Raw genomic sequence first — 16,150 nt, forward strand, 5'->3', positions numbered from 1 at the left:
CCCAGAGTCCAACTCCAAACTCACTGCCATAGAGTCAATTCTGACACGTGGCAACAGGCTAGGGTGTCTCTTTTCGATAGGAGGTGGAGTGGGGCAAGTGCTGGGCTGTGAAAATAGTTGTGAATGGATATGTGAAGGGAAGAGAGAGCCAGACAACCTACAACCTAGGGGCTGGGGGAAGGAGAAATTGGCATGGCCAAGTAGGGACCAGTGTTAAGCTGGTCGCCTAAGGAAACAGCATTCTGAGATTCTGGGAAGCTGCAGACTGCTCTGCAGACACATTAGTGGGCACTGCCAGCGTTCTCTAAGGGAAATTCAAGAGGGATCATAGGAAGACACTAGCAGGCCTTTGGGAATGAGCGGGGGGATAGGAAAGAAAGGTAAAGCATTGGGGAAGACAGGGAGGGCTGGAATGATGGCTATGTGACAAGAAAGAAGCCAATCGCCACACTGACACTCCCTACTCCACACTTGACAAACCTCTGGATATGTCTCAGAGGCAAACACAGGGTAGAGAAACAGCTCACAGCAGGAACCTTCAGCCAACAACCAGGTGGCTCAAGCTCAATAGGGGAAATCCTCAGGCAACTCTGTTCCAGAGTTCTTTCTGTCCTGACGGAATTGTTCAATCTGTGCTGTCCAAAATGGTAGCCCCTAGAATTGCAGTGGATGCAAGTGACACGTGCACAATTACTTTTAATTACTTGGAAATGAGACTTATCTCTTCAACAAAGCTTGTTGGGACAGCAGGGGGTCCAACTGCAAAGCGTGAAGCTAGACCTCCTATATCACACCATATACTAAAATCAACTCAAAATTGTCCTCAATCTAAGAAGTGAAATTTATTTGTATTGTTCCTGTTTGAAGTGTTGAAAGTTTCTCTGAATTGGAGAGAATAGTCCCATGTCCAATATGTCAGTGTCAAAAAATTTTTTCCAGTCCCTGGTTTGTCTTTTCACTCTTTTAATGAAAGCATTTGATGCACACAGTGTCTACTTTTTAGGAAGTCAATAACCTAGTTTGTCTTCTGCTGTTCGCTCTTTACATATTCTTAAATTACTTATAAGTGTAATAAATCATCCAAAACACGACTTCATATACCCACTAAATAAACAATAATTCGCTTCTAATCTGTTGCATATCTTAATGTTGCAACTAGAGGCTTAAATTTATTTGAGCCTGAGATATTCCCAGGGTATTTTTCAAGTTGTTTACCTCTAGATCACTGTGCATTCATTGTAACACCTTACACTCTCACGTTCCCTTCCTTAATCTTCCGTTCAGCTCTTACTCCATCATTTCTTTTTGTTGGCTTGTGTTAATGATTCTAAAAAGAGGGACCCTGAGAGCAAGTACACTTGGGTCTGGAAGTGTGGAGTCAGCCTTTCAAGACCACCAGACACTGCAGGAGAAGGGCACAGCTCTCTACTCCCCTTAAGTCTTTATAGCTTTCGACAACCCAGGGGGACCAATTCTTCTCTGTCCTATAGGGTTTCTATCAGTTGGAAGGACATGCTGCAAGTAAGTTTGATTTGATTTTTGTGTTTTCATACTCTAAAAAGAAATAGATGATACAGAAAGCATCAAACTAAGATAGAAAAAAATACAAAGTCACTGTACCAAAATGAATCAATCAACATTCAACCAATTCATGAGGTAGCATGTAATCAAGAATCAATGGCAGACAACAGTCCAACCTAGAGTGAATGAAGATACTGGCAAAAAGCAATGGTCTAGGAGTTGACAAAATATTGAAATGTATCAACCATGAATCCAACACTAGAATTAAAAAAAAAGGTGTAAGAAACATCCTGGCAAACCAACTAATTGAGATTTATATTTGTACTCATTCCAAAGAAAAATAATCCAGCCAAACAAAGAGATTATGTAGCACTATCATTAATATCACACAGTAAAATTAAGCTAAAGAGGATCCAAAATAGATGCAGTAGTACATCATCTGAGAACATGCAGGAACTTCAGCCAGATGCATGAGAGTATTGGGATGAGGGATGCCACTGCTGACATCAGCGGGACCTTGGCTAAGAGTAGAGAACGCTAGAAAGATGTGAGTCTACATTTACTGGCATGCAAAAGCATTTAAAAACTTTGTGGAACACAACAAATTATGAAAAACAGTACACATAATTGTGCTCGTGGGGACCAATACATAGAACAAGAGGTCATCCTTCGAGTGGAGCAGGAGAATGCTGCACGCTTACTATGAGGAAGGTGTGTATCAGTATTGTATTCTTTCACCCTATGAACACAATCTATATGCTGAGTCAATAATCTGAGGAACTTTACTATATAAAGAAGGCAGGGACTTCAGGATAAGAGAAATCCTCCACTAACAATTACAATGTGCAGATGAGGCAACCTTGCTTGCTGACAGCAAAGAAGACCTTAAGAACCTACTGACAAAAATCTCTAACTACACAGCCTGTAGCACGGAGTCAACTCAATTAAAGGAAACAACAATCCTCACAACGGGACCAATAAGCAACATCATGATATATAGGGAACAGATTGAAAAAGTCATGGATCTATAATCAACACCCATGGAAGCATCAATCAAGAAATAAAATGACATATTGCATTTGACAAACATGCTGCTGAAGACCTCATTTTAAAAAGTTCAAGATCTCACCCTACAAACTAAGTAAGGTTCACCAGACACAAGCTATGGTATTTTCCATATTCTCAGATTTTTGTAGAGCAGGACAATTAACAAGAAGAACAGAAGAACTGATTTCTTTGCTGGTAAAAATATTTAATGTATCATGGACTAACAGAAAAACATGCAAATTTATCTTGGAAGATGTACAGCCAAAACACTCGCTGAAAGTGATGATGGAGAGAAGCTGCCTGATGTACGCTGGGCATATTTTCAGATGGGACCATTTCCTAGAGATGGGCATCGTGCTTGGTAAAGTAGAGGGTCAGTGAAAAAGAGGAAGACCCTAAAACATGTCATTTCACATATGGCTGAAGAATGGACTAAACACAGCAACAACTAGAGGACTCCTCAAGATTATGCAATGTTTCATTTTCTTGTGCATAGTTATGATAGATAATGTTGTGTGTTGATTTGATGAGCTAAGATTCCCAGTGATTTGGTCATTAAGATATAGTCATTCCCCCATGAGGAAATCTAATATAATTTAATCAACTCCATGATGAAATCCGTTATGAGCAGGTAGCTGATTGAAAAGGAGTTTCCTTGGAAGTGTGATCTGTTTCTAATATACGTGGATACGCTGGAAAAAAGTAATTGCTTTGGCTGGGTCTAGATCCTGCATCTGGCTTATTATGTTTCCTGGATCTTTGGATCTGCTACTATTGTTCTTGGGATTAATCAATAGCTTGCCACCTACCCTGTTAACCTTGGTTTCCTTCACCTCTGCAACAAAAAGTCTGTCACCTGACCTGCTGATCTTAGGTTCATCAACCCTGTAGCTACATGAGTCAGGAGACGCCTCCAGCAGCCTGATAGCCAACTCACAAACTTAAAACTGGCCAACCTCTACAAATAAGTGAACCAATTCCTAGATATAGACGATGAAGTTAGATAGATAGATAGATGATAGATAGATAGACAGACAGATAGATAGATAAAGTAAAGTGATGGCCATCTGTTTGTTTTTTGATGTGAGGGGGACAGTACATTTAGAGTTCACTACACCAGCTCAGACTGTTAATCAAGCTTTCGATATATAAATTCTGAAAAAAGGTTGCATACTAGTGTGGAACACAAAAAGCCTGATTGGTGGCAGACGGGGGACTGGTTTTGTCACCATAACAATGCACCTGCTCACACAGCCATCTCAGTGCACCAGTTTGGGGCAAAAAACAACATCTCTCTCTTGCCTCGTGCACCTGACTCACCTGACCTTGCTCCATGCAACTTCTTTTTGTTCCCATGAGTGAAAAGGGATATGAAAGGGCAATGATTTTTTTAAAAATAAATAAAACAAAAAGAAAGGACAGCAATTTGACGACAGAGAGGGGAAGAAAAAAGGAGGGAGGTGTTGTCAGTCATCCAAACATGAGTTTGAAAAATGTTTCCAAGAATGAAATCACAGATTTGATCAATGTATTAAGTGTAATGAAAAAGTACTTTGAAGATAATAAGGTTGTTTTGTACAAAAAAATTAAATACATAGCTTTAAGGAAAAAACCCAGTGGGGGTGGAAACCCCTCATATATAAGCATTACTGATTTTATTTCTCTAGAGAACCCAACCTAAGCCAATACAATTGACTACAAGACCTAACAACAATTGCTGAAAGCAGCACAAATGTTAAAAGAGTCATATTGTTTATGCCTTCATGATCCCCATAATTTTGCCAAAATTTATCATCTATAATAGAGTATAAATAAATCACCAAAAATATTTTATTTTCTGTTTATACTCCCCTTTTTAAAATTATTCATTTTAATTAAATGAGGACATGTTGACCAATTGGCAAAGAAACAGTTTGACAAATATTGGGTATGGTTGAATTCGTCAGAATAAGAGCAGTTAACATAAACCATCAGTAGAGTTTTTCTAGGGTGCAAGAACAATATGAGTTAAATCACAGATTCTCTTAAGATCTTGTGATGAACAAACAAAAAATGTAACAGGAATCTCCTTTTGTGAATGTGCTTCAACTTTACTACTACTGATCATAGATTTATATACCCGTATGTTGGAATCGTTTGTCAGAAGCATTACATTTCATAACCATTATTTAAACACAATATAAACAGAAAATATCTCCACATGATTAAATTGCTAGAAAGAGACCAATTTACCATTCCCCAAAGAACTATAAGAATTATTAACCACAGTGAAAATAGCAATTATTCTCATGATTTACTAATGATTTGTTTGGGTGGGGACAGAGCCTTTTAACTCACCGGTACTAGAGAGGTCTGATCTTTCAGAACTTGCTCACTGGCAATAAATATCTCTTGGTTCTTATAGTATATAAGAAAAAAAGTAAATATTTTACTTTGATAGGGGAAGCTTATACAACAGTTTGCAGTGCATTTGAGACAAATTCATGTAGCCACATTGTTATATGAAACATTTGAATAATATTAATTATAAATATTATTTTAATTGCTAATTTGCTAAATCCTACACCAGAATAATCCTAAAGAAAGCGTTTTGAGACTATACGAATGTAAAATGTAAGAAGTTGTATCAGATATAAACTTTTTATTAGATAATAACATTACCATTTCTGTGGTAGTCTAATGGCTATATTGTCATCTCGGAAATACCCATGTGGTAAGCATTCATGAATATGAAATTGTAAGAAAATCATAATAGTATCTATCTTTGGATTTGTAATGATGTTCTTTTGGAAATGTATCCAATGGGGGAGAAAAATTTTTCAAACCATTTATGGAAGGTACAATTATAATTCAATGCAGTATCATGAAAATAAAACTTCAACAAATGTTCTAATTCAAATTTTGCAACTCATTAACAACACAGCTATACATATCTTACTACATAGTACTTTAGCAGCTTATTGTTGAAATCAATAAGAGAACACACACAAAGATTAGGTATTATTTTATCACCTAGCTTATTTTACCAAGTCTAAGACTCTGTAGTTTGAGGATAGGTTGACTAGGACTGAAAGCTATACTAGGCTACTGTACAGATTCCAACGCGTAGAAGAGTGAAGCTCTACCTTTGGCACTGTCACCCATGAAAATAAAGCCTGGTCACTAAAATTCCATAAGCAATACAATTTCAGGCACAATTTAATGTATCATGGCTAAATATTGCTGGCACAAGTTTTAGTAATTTCAAGTCACAAATACTTCAATAGCTCTTCCTATGTTTTATTTATATTCTATTTCCAAAGCAACAATGGTTTAGCTCATTAAAAGTTCTCTTTTAGAAAAAAGGAATTATCAAGAAAAAATTAACTTTCTTACTTAATATAAACACATTCAGGGACAATGACTCAAATAAAATCCTTTAATTATTCTTCCAACTTTATCATGTTGATTGCTTAGCCCAGATAACTTAGGTAACAAAGTATGGAAGTCTTCTTTGTTTTATGATTCGATTCATAAGTTAAGGAGTCCTGGTGGCATAGTGGGTTCTACCGTTAGCAGCTAACTGTAAGTGCGGCAGTCTGGAGCTGTCAGCTGCTCTCGAGGAGAAAGACGAGGCGGTCTGCTCTCATAAAAAGTTATACTCTCAGAAACCCACTGGGACAGCTCTACCCCAACGGATAGGATTGCTCTGATTAGGGATCCACTTGATGGCAGTGAATTTGTGGTTTTCTTCATACAGGTGAATGAAGTTTTTCAATATCCAATATTTTTAGACATTTTATAAGATATTATGCACTTCTGAGTAGACTATGATATGTGAAATTTAAAGTATTGGTACATTTATTTACTTCCCATTAATAGTTTGAAATAGCTGTCCTCCATTATGTTAGCACCTAAACTCTGAGTTTTTCTAAATGTTATATAACTTTATCAATAAAACTCTTCCAAAGAAAAATAATGTCCTATTGCAAAAATAAAGGCAGGTTTTTCTTGTTTCACCTTGAGTTTTTTCTTTGGTCTTTACTCTGCATTTTTATTCACCATAAACCTTGCAGAAGTTTGCGTTTTCTCTTTGCTTGCTCCTCCTCTCCTTCATTTGCTGGCTCACCTTTCTTCTTCCACAGACTACTTGGACAATTCCAAAGCTTTAGACCTTGGGCTTCCGGTCATTGCTGTCCCTACTCTCACCTTAAAACAGCTCAGCTATTACTATAACAATATGACTGCTTAACTCACATTAGTTCTTCCAAAGAACTACTAAACATTTCCTCTTTAGCAGGTGAGACTGAGACATAAGGCAGCGAGAAGTTAAAGGGAGCAAGAAGCGTTTAAGCTGTCGTGACAGAAGGTCTCACAAAGGTGGAAAGGAGCAAGTTCCAAATTTAAAATGTGTCTCCCGGTAAGATGGCTTAGTTTGTTTGTTTTTAAAAGGGGGTATGAGAAGCACGATTCACTCCAGACACTGAACAGAGTAATATTTATAACCAGAACAGAGATTCAATTAAAGAGCATAAAGGGAAGAGAAAATTAAGACAGAAATATAAAAGTTGGACTGAAGATATTGGTAATACCGAAAGCCCAGCCAAAAGTATGAACAAATTGTGTAGAAAAGGAGGAAAATTTAAGGGAGATTAATCTTCCAATCCTTTAATGAAAAAAAGCCTGAAAAAGAAAGAGACTCTAGGCAAAATTTGGGAGCTAGGGTATCCAAATAAGAGAGGAAAATTTAAGCAAGAGGTTATTACCAAAGATCAAAGATACTCAAGGTAGCAGCATTTCTCATCCAGCAAAAACCTACTAATACTAGTATGCACATTTTAAGTTGTTTTTCTCTAATGTCCTCTTGTGTCAATACTTTTTTCTTTACCGAACAAAAGTTTATTATTCTTTTCGAGGAACCAAAATTCATATAAATAAATTGAATTTTCATTCAATTCTAATTGGCATACTAACTTATGAAGAATATTAAGAAAACATCTACCTTTTGTGATCATAAGCCGTGGACATTCACAAAAACCCCAAAAGTGTGCTTTTAGATATGGATAGCACAACTTACTGAAAGTTTCCATAGGAAATAATCTATCCCACCAACAGCATACTTTCTATTTAAACAAATTTCAATCCTACTTCCAGTGTATCATGAGTATCCTAGAAAATTTGTTGTAACAGAGGGAAATAACAAGGAATCTAGTACCTACGTTTTTATCCTAAAATAAGTTATATGTTACACATCACTGTCCATTCTTATTGCATACTGTTTCAGTTTTAGGAAGGGGCTGTGTGTTCCTTTTTTTATGTATTAATTTCAGTTCAAGTTCAGATCAGTGTTCATGACAACCAAAATATCCTCAAAGATTTGCTTATATTTCATGTATAATTCAAGAAAAATCTGTAATGTATAGTAACTACCAACATACACATCCAGCATTTCAAGTTTTGAGAGTTTACACACTTTAAAAGTCTTAATATCATCACTTAATTTAGTGATGCTAATACTAGCTCTGGCATTTTCTGAGATCAGCAGTAATTAGATACAGAATTTCTCCAAAGTATGTGGGTGCTTAAGTGAGAAACTGTTACGAGTGCATGAAAACAGTTATTAACAGAATACTTACCACACTTAAATTGACAGGAGTATTTGCCTTTGGGACTGGATGGTTATAGAGTGACTGAAGAGTTTCCTTCAAATCACTTTCCTAAAGAAAAACAAGCACATTTTATAAAGGAATCCATACCAAGTGAATGAAACCCAGGCTACTCAGTAAGCTGCTCTGCCCTCTCACATTAGGCATGTTCTAGCAAAACTGCTCCCACGGGACTATTTCAAGTGAAATGTTTAAAAAATATATCGAAAATTAGTTACATTATCTTCATGTAGAAAAATCATGTTTCTATTTCCTATAAATATTATTTTTAAAAACCTGTCATTTTACAAATTAATTCAATTATTGTCAATGAATATTTTAAGGTGTTTAGGGAATATTTGTGGAGTTTTTAAATTTTAAAGTGACCATTCTCTCCCTTTATTTGGTAACTGCGTAAGACATGATTGATCTGAGTATAATTAACATTAAGCTCTGTATTGCAATGATATATAGGATAACTTCAAAACATGATTATAGTTTATCCATGCCACTTTCGTCTTTACTCATTACCTTTATTGAATTCAAAATATATATTGCAGAATGAATTTTAAAATTACAATTTTTAAATGTTACCAAAAATAAGAAATCTTATTTCGCTATCATGTATATTATTGTAATGAATAATTTTTTGTGAGCCATTCTAATAAAAGACACTTCATGGTAATAACCCCATCTTAACACCTTGTGTTTTTAATTAGCATATTAAAGAGTACATAAAATTTATAATAATTCATCTAAGTCCAAAATTCTACTTTCACATGTGTATTGTAGCAATGGTTAGCATAAGTGCACCATACTAGGCATAAATATATTTCCAACTGGCCTAGATCTACCCAGTCTAAGAAATAAATAAATAAAACACTACATTTCTGAAGATGTTTTTTTGCTCCATACTCAGTTCAATTTTAAGAGACTGAACTTTAAACAACAAGGTAGAGAAATAAATGTCAGAACACTGAAAAGTTTAAAATATTTTCCCATAGAAAGATTTAGTGTAAGATGAATTATATTGGTAATATGCCCTCCCCCATATTCTCATAAATATCAAAGCTAGAATGTTGTCTATGGTTTTCCACAGAACAGTGACTTACGGACTCTACTTTCCAAAGAGTGACATACTATCTAAGAGCATGTTGTTGTTGTTGTTGTTGTTGTTGTTGTGTTTCCATGTGAGAGGATTTCCCCTTGGAACTGTCTAGGCTGCAACCTTGATGGGAGCAGGTTCCCAGCAGTGGCGGGGTGGGTTTGAAATTCCAATTTTTTGATTAGCAGTCTAGCCCTTAACTACTGTACACCAGGGCTGTCTTGTCTGGACATCAGGTCTTTCAATTATGAAATGGAGGTTGAGAATCAATATTATTTTTCTAATGAATGTTTATTTATGCAAAAACATTTTGCCCAATGTATATTTGCTACTGGAGATACAGAAATGTAAGAGACTCAAACTATCCATTTAAACTTTAGCTGTGTTGAGAGAATTACAACACAATGTAAGCACTTGGGACTCCAGAATATATATTTCCTAACCTATTCTGAGGAGTCAGAAAAATATTTTGAGTAGTATTTGTATTATATACAAGTTTATTCATAAAGTTATCTAATGTTGAATCTTAATGAGTATTAAAACAACTAACACAAATGAGTTACCTATAATCTTGACATTGTACAGTTATATTCTGAGAAACTTAAATCATTCAGACCAATTGAATGAAACAGTATTAGTCTGAAGTGGAAGTAGATTAACCACAATGACAGTCCAAAGCCAGATCAAAAAGCTTATATATCATGCTACTGCAAAGTTTTTGTTTTTTTCTTAAAAGAGGAGATGGGTAGAGAGCTACTAAGAGATTATAAACAGTGAAACGATATTACCAGAAATTTTAGAATGATTAATCTTAAAGATCAGAATATGGTGGTGTATATAGGACAAGAGTCTATATAAAGGCCCCATAAATAATATCCAATACTGATTGGAAAAGGAACAAAATTTGCATTACAGGTAGTAGCAAAATGTTAAAGAGAGATGGAAGAAATGGGTCAGTTTGAAAGAAACAGGTGAAAAGGAAGAAGGAATGCTGCGAGGCAGCCAAGAGGAGCACGGACTTAAAGGGAGGCGGGTGCAAGGGGGTTTCAACACACAACCCAAGACGGAAGGCCTGCCCCGAATGCGGAAATAAGACAGCGACAATAGGCACTATTATTAAGAGGGTATGGGGAAGGACATTCTTTGAAGTAGACTGCATCCAATAGCACAGCTAACATCTTGTAAGGCTTAAGGATCAAAGTTCCTCCATATTTGCCCCCAAACCCACCCTATAAAATTCTGCCCCAAAGGTGACCCTGTAAAAAGTTCAGCACAAACAGGAACGAATGTAACTTTTTCAGAAGCCAGCGAACTGAGGACAATGATGACCACTAAGGAATCGGGGAACCGTGAACGATGACAACTGAAAATGACTATCTGGAGTTTTCAGGATGCCACGGGTCAATCAAGAAGACTGTGGCCTCTATTCCCCCTGCTCCCCCCCGCCGAGGGGCCAAGCCCACTCCTTATTTCTGTATAGCATATAAAGGCACACACTAGTCCTTGAGCTGGCAGTCAATGCCTGTTACAGCCTCAGCCCTGGCTGATGCACTCTTCTGCCTCAGCCCGTCTGCACCCAGGCAAGAAATAAACTTTGCTGTTTGTAACCCACCAGACCTCATGACAGAATTGAGTCCCTTCTCTCGACCTTACATATCTGAGTATATGAAAACCAAAGTCATTTCCACCAAGTCAATTCCATCTCCTAGGGAACCAATTGGACAAGGTCGAATTGCTCCATAGGCCTACAAGTCTATAAAGCTCTAGAAAGCAGACTGGCAACTGTTCTCTCTGAGAGGGGCTGCTGGTAGGTTTGAACCGCCAACCTTTAAATTAGCAGATAAGAGTTTAACCACTGCACTGCCAGGACTTCTTTCTAAGTAGATAGGCTCATGTGAAAGACAAGAGCAAACAATTTACCAAACTATGATCCCAAAGACATTAGTCAGTTCAAAGATAAATGTCCATGTTTATGTCATAATTTAAAAAAGAATAGCTTACCAGTTCCTTAGCCAAGTAATCTGCCAGAGTATTTAAAAGCTTGTAATATACTTCAAACCAAGGCAGGTAGCTGTAACAAAAATCATTTTAAAATATATAAGTTAGAATCAAGAAACAATTACATAAATAGTAAATTCACATTATTTCATACAAGTTGATCCTGGAGGGCAGAAAAGAGGTCTATCCCCATGTTCTCTTGACTGTTCCAGTGCAGGCGCACATGATGTCTTCATAAAATAAATCAGACTCTAATGCTGCTATACTGTCGGGGCCGGGGTGTCCCCATTAGAGACAGATAGAAAGCGGGGCACAGGCCCTCCTCATCCTATGCCAAGACTGAGAGAGAGAATGTATTTTCCAATGAGTATATATAACGGGGCTTACAGATCTTTCATAAGGTTTACACATCATACAACTAACATATTACAAAGTTAACATATAATAACTAACATATTACAAAATAGGCAATATCAAAAGCAGGTAAAATAATAAACAAGCAATGAGGTGAGGCATCATCTTGACCTACTGTTAGTTGTCCCTGAACCACCACCACCCAGTCCTCCCCAGGGGGTTGCTACATTTATGGGGGGTTGGCTATAGAACCTGATTGCTTCTATCTAGAGATAAGCTTTAGGCACTGTGAAGGAACCAGACACAGACATGGTTCATCTTATATGGCAGTTTCTTTATGACAATATCTTTCTTTGGTGGGGGAAGGATGTTATTGGAGGGACTGTGTTCACTCGTGAGAATGTTTATTAAGATTTATTTATATTTCAAAAAGATTTATTTCTATCTCAGATATTTATATCTGGAGGGTCTTCCCCCACCAGAGTTGGCTTTCTAGATCTATAATTATGAGCATAGAGGACTTAGCTGCATTATCTTCCCATCCAGTTCCTCAGTTTACCACATTATACAACATACTCATTATACTTTCCTAGTATGTCAACAATGACAAAAATCACATAATCCTATCACATGATCATCACTAAAGGCATTTATAGGATCAAATAAAACATTTTGTTAAAGATATAATATAGAAGAAAAACTCATTTTTAAAATAAGTATTCATTTCGCCCCTGCCTCAAACCTGGGCTTTATTAGGGAAGCTAACAGGGTACAAGTCAGGATCAGAATGCTCAGGACACAGCTCTTCCAGTCACCGCAGCCTCTTTTCTGCTGTGCTCACAGGCAGGCTTCTCCCTGGCCCTCTGTGCATGCTTGGACAATGTTACACAATTCTAAAGGAGAACGAGCCCAGCGTAAGTCTCAATCAGAAGGCACTGGACTCGAGCTCAGGACCCTTGCTCTTCAATTAAGTGCCAGGAGACACTCCACTTAACAAGCAAGCCTTCTACTCAAAAATAGTCAGCCTTACTCCATTGGTCAGGAAGCCCACCAGTCTGTCTTTTAAAACAAAATGTATGATTATTTCTTCTTAGATATTACTTAACTGAGTATATAAGGCTACTTCAAAAAATTATGAAAATTTAATCACCTTTCCTTCTATTTTTCCATGAGTATTTGAAGCCTCCTTTTATAGGACAATTCAATGTTTAATTAACAAATTCTACAGAGGCTAATTTTTAAATAGGATGCTGAATGTCTAAATAAATCTCAATAAAAGCAACAGAGAACTTATACAAGAGAGTGTATCTTACGGCTTCTAGATGCCAAAACCAACCATCACTTAAATGTCATTTTATGCTCATTTTAGTATGTAAAACAAGTTAATTTTTATGTAAGGTTAAATAATAAATCCAAAAATTATTTGTATGCAACAAAAGTTTTATAATTTAAAAATGAAGGTATTAGAAAATTAGAAATCTGCCTAACTTTTTAATTAAATATTTATTGTATGATCTCACTTATATAAAAATCCTAGAAAATATGAGAGTAGAGGTTAAATCCATCGGTGGTTTCCAGAAGCAGGCAGGAAAGAAAAGGAAAGAAGACGGCACTTAGTGGACACTCAAGCTTCTGTTCAGGATGATGGAAAGTCAAGTATGGTTATGGGTGATGGTTGAATATGTACAAATATGCCTAATACAATTGATGTACACAATGGTTTAAGAGCTGTGAGAACCCCCAATAAAATTATTTTAAAAGGGGGGTGGTGGTTGAATATGATGAACCTAGTTAATGTCACTTAACTATAAATGTGAAGATTTGTTGAAATGGCACATGTGCTGTTACTTATACATTTTACAAAAATAAAAAAGTATATATATGTACACATATACACTTTAAAGATAAATAGTAAATTTAAAAATAAACTTCAATGTTGTTAATTAATAACATACTCAATTTTCTTCTTCAAAGTATTACTGAAACAGCATACCTTAAAGTTAGCATGATACTTTCATTTCACTCATGAATAAAATGGATGTGAAATTCTTAAACAAATGACTACAGCTTAGAGGAACAGCAGTCTACCTAGATTTTTTTCATATAATGTCTGATATATTAGTGACTATGAATAGTATCTTTTGAATCAATAACATGTTAAATTCCTGATACTAGTCCATCCTCTAATTACCAACTTTACCACGTGATCCTGTTATGTGTAGAAGTGTATCACATGCAAAGTGTGTAACAAAACTTTTTCACTATTGTATGTCCAAAAATATTTATATAAACTACCAAAAAAGATATATATGGTAAATACTATACACTAAATAAGCTTGCCTTGCTGTACTAAGAAATTTTATTATTCATGTTTTTATTGTTGTGGCTCCATAGGTAATTTTCAAACAATATATGTTCAAAACAAGTAACTCTAATGTATAGACTCTTAAACTTATTACCATTAAATTAAAATATTATTCCACTAAATTTTATAGCTCAAAGACAGTTAAAATCAGTTCTCTTAAAACCAACCATAAAATTCCTAGGAATATTTTTAATGCAGCAATATATTCTCATTAAATAAGATAATTTATTTGAATTTTTAAAACACTGAAAATGTAATTTCTTCCACAATGAGTAACTATAGCACTCATGATCTTATGAACATATATAACTACAAAGTAAATAAATTAGGACCAATTTAGTTAAAAGGCAAGAGATTCTTGAAAGGTTAATTATAAGATTATTTCCTTAATTTTTGTAAGGACACAAAGCATAAGACAGATGTATGTATAAAGTCATGAGCCAATTTGGTGCCCGTAAGAAGACTTCCCCTACACGTATGCTTCCACTACAGAGCTGATAAAATTTTTACATTCACAAGTCAAAGGTTAAATAAAGGAAAGGAAATGTTTTTTGTCAATTGCTCAAGTAACCACTAACACTTAAGCGATCAGCAGGAACCTAACTTCTAGTAATCAAATAAAACTAAGGAAACTGCCTTTCCGTAGAAAAACGTTTAATGTCTAGAGGCTGTTTTTCTGTCTGGAAAGTTGACACAAAATGTGTAAAATTGAAACATTCTGCTTCTAAGGGATTTGCCCAAAGGAAGAGTGTGAAAGCTGAAGTTTGGTCTGAGTTAGAAGGGGGCAGGGAAGAGACTACAAAGGCTCTAAACATAAAATTGTCTTCCTTCTTAAAGTATTTCATTTTGAACCCTTGGCGACATTTTTATAGTTGTAAAATTATGCTAATCAAATTACCCCCAAAAAGGTATTTTTTCTAGCATTAGTATAAGAAAGCAGTTTTAAGTCCAATTACAAAAATTATATTAGACATATCTCAGAAAAACTATGAAATTCTGATAAAACTAGGATCAACACATGAAAGAAAAAAATCAAACTAAATGATCATTGGGCTGAAAAGTCCATTGAAACATCACATTTTATACTTAATAAACATAAATTCTAGTATTTCTTCTAAGATGTAAACAAAATTGATAGATACACAAAAGTACATTTACTTTCAAAATTTTTAACAGCATAAATCCAGAAGAAAAAGAACACATGGTTTTTAAAGCACTGTATACAAATTTTCTAGTTTAGAATGCAAAGAAAGTTAGGCTTAGGATTTTGTATTGCATTTGGCATTTTATGTAGTTGACATGTGCCAGGGAACGCAGGATTGGGCTGTACCCTAAACCCAGGCAGAATGAGTAAATTTTGCTTATACCCTTATTATAAAGTCAAATGGTAAGCATTTCTGATCACCTATTCCCATTCAACAAGAGCACCAGATTCACTTAGCTAAAACTGATTACAAAGAGTAGGAAGTGAATTAACCTCAAGTAATATCAAAATGCTATTTTTTTATTTCTATGTTGGTTAATTACTTTTTACAATGTAAAAATTCATCTGTTCTGAAAGCCAATTTTTTAAAAAATCATGAAATAAAAACATGAAGAAGCCAAAAATAATGTAAATCAAGAATTTGGGAAGGAAAGACTGGAAGTTCACTTGCTTTAAATTCGCAAAACCTTTTTTTTTAAGCTTCAAAAACCAGAAATAGTCACATTTGGAACACTTTTTGTATTAGTCAATATTTTTAGATAGAACCTAGGCCTAAGCCCAAAGTGGGCTTGCCTCTGGAAAGCAAATCTTTAGCAACTGCCCTGATGCACAGAAAACTTTTAACATACACATTCCATGAAGGCTTTTGTGTGCATGGTCATGCACAGATGCTTAGATGTTCCACTACCTCATATTAACACAGCAGTCATCTAGCCCATCATTCAACATTCAAAACATCTTCACAAGAACAACCAGATCCCACTGAGCTCAAGCTACTGTGAATGCGAATAAACACCCTCTTTTGATTCATCTCTGAATGCTGTACATCTGTTTTGAACTGTATGTTTATGTACATTTATGCTTTGATTCACAGTAAGCTCTCATTTTATGTTATTGATTTGCATTAAATACAAACTGTAAATAAAAATAAG

The 16,150-nt window shown here is 35.5% G+C and overlaps 1 protein-coding gene across 2 annotated transcripts in view; it reads right to left on the reverse strand.

Annotated features, from left to right (window-relative positions):
• The window catches only part of DENND1B (DENN domain containing 1B), a 315,144-nt gene that overhangs the window by 155,984 nt on the left and 143,010 nt on the right, over window positions 1–16,150 (reverse strand). For both annotated transcript variants that reach the window (XM_075528710.1, XM_075528703.1), the window contains exons 6-7: window positions 11,299–11,368; window positions 8,184–8,264 (exon numbers count right to left, since the gene is read on the reverse strand). In XM_075528710.1, the coding sequence (XP_075384825.1) occupies window positions 8,184–8,264; window positions 11,299–11,368 (151 nt within the window). The remainder of the gene's footprint in view (window positions 1–8,183; window positions 8,265–11,298; window positions 11,369–16,150) is intronic.

Source organism: Tenrec ecaudatus, chromosome 1 (genome assembly GCF_050624435.1).
Source record: "Tenrec ecaudatus isolate mTenEca1 chromosome 1, mTenEca1.hap1, whole genome shotgun sequence".
NCBI classification, from domain to species: Eukaryota; Metazoa; Chordata; class Mammalia; order Afrosoricida; family Tenrecidae; genus Tenrec; species Tenrec ecaudatus.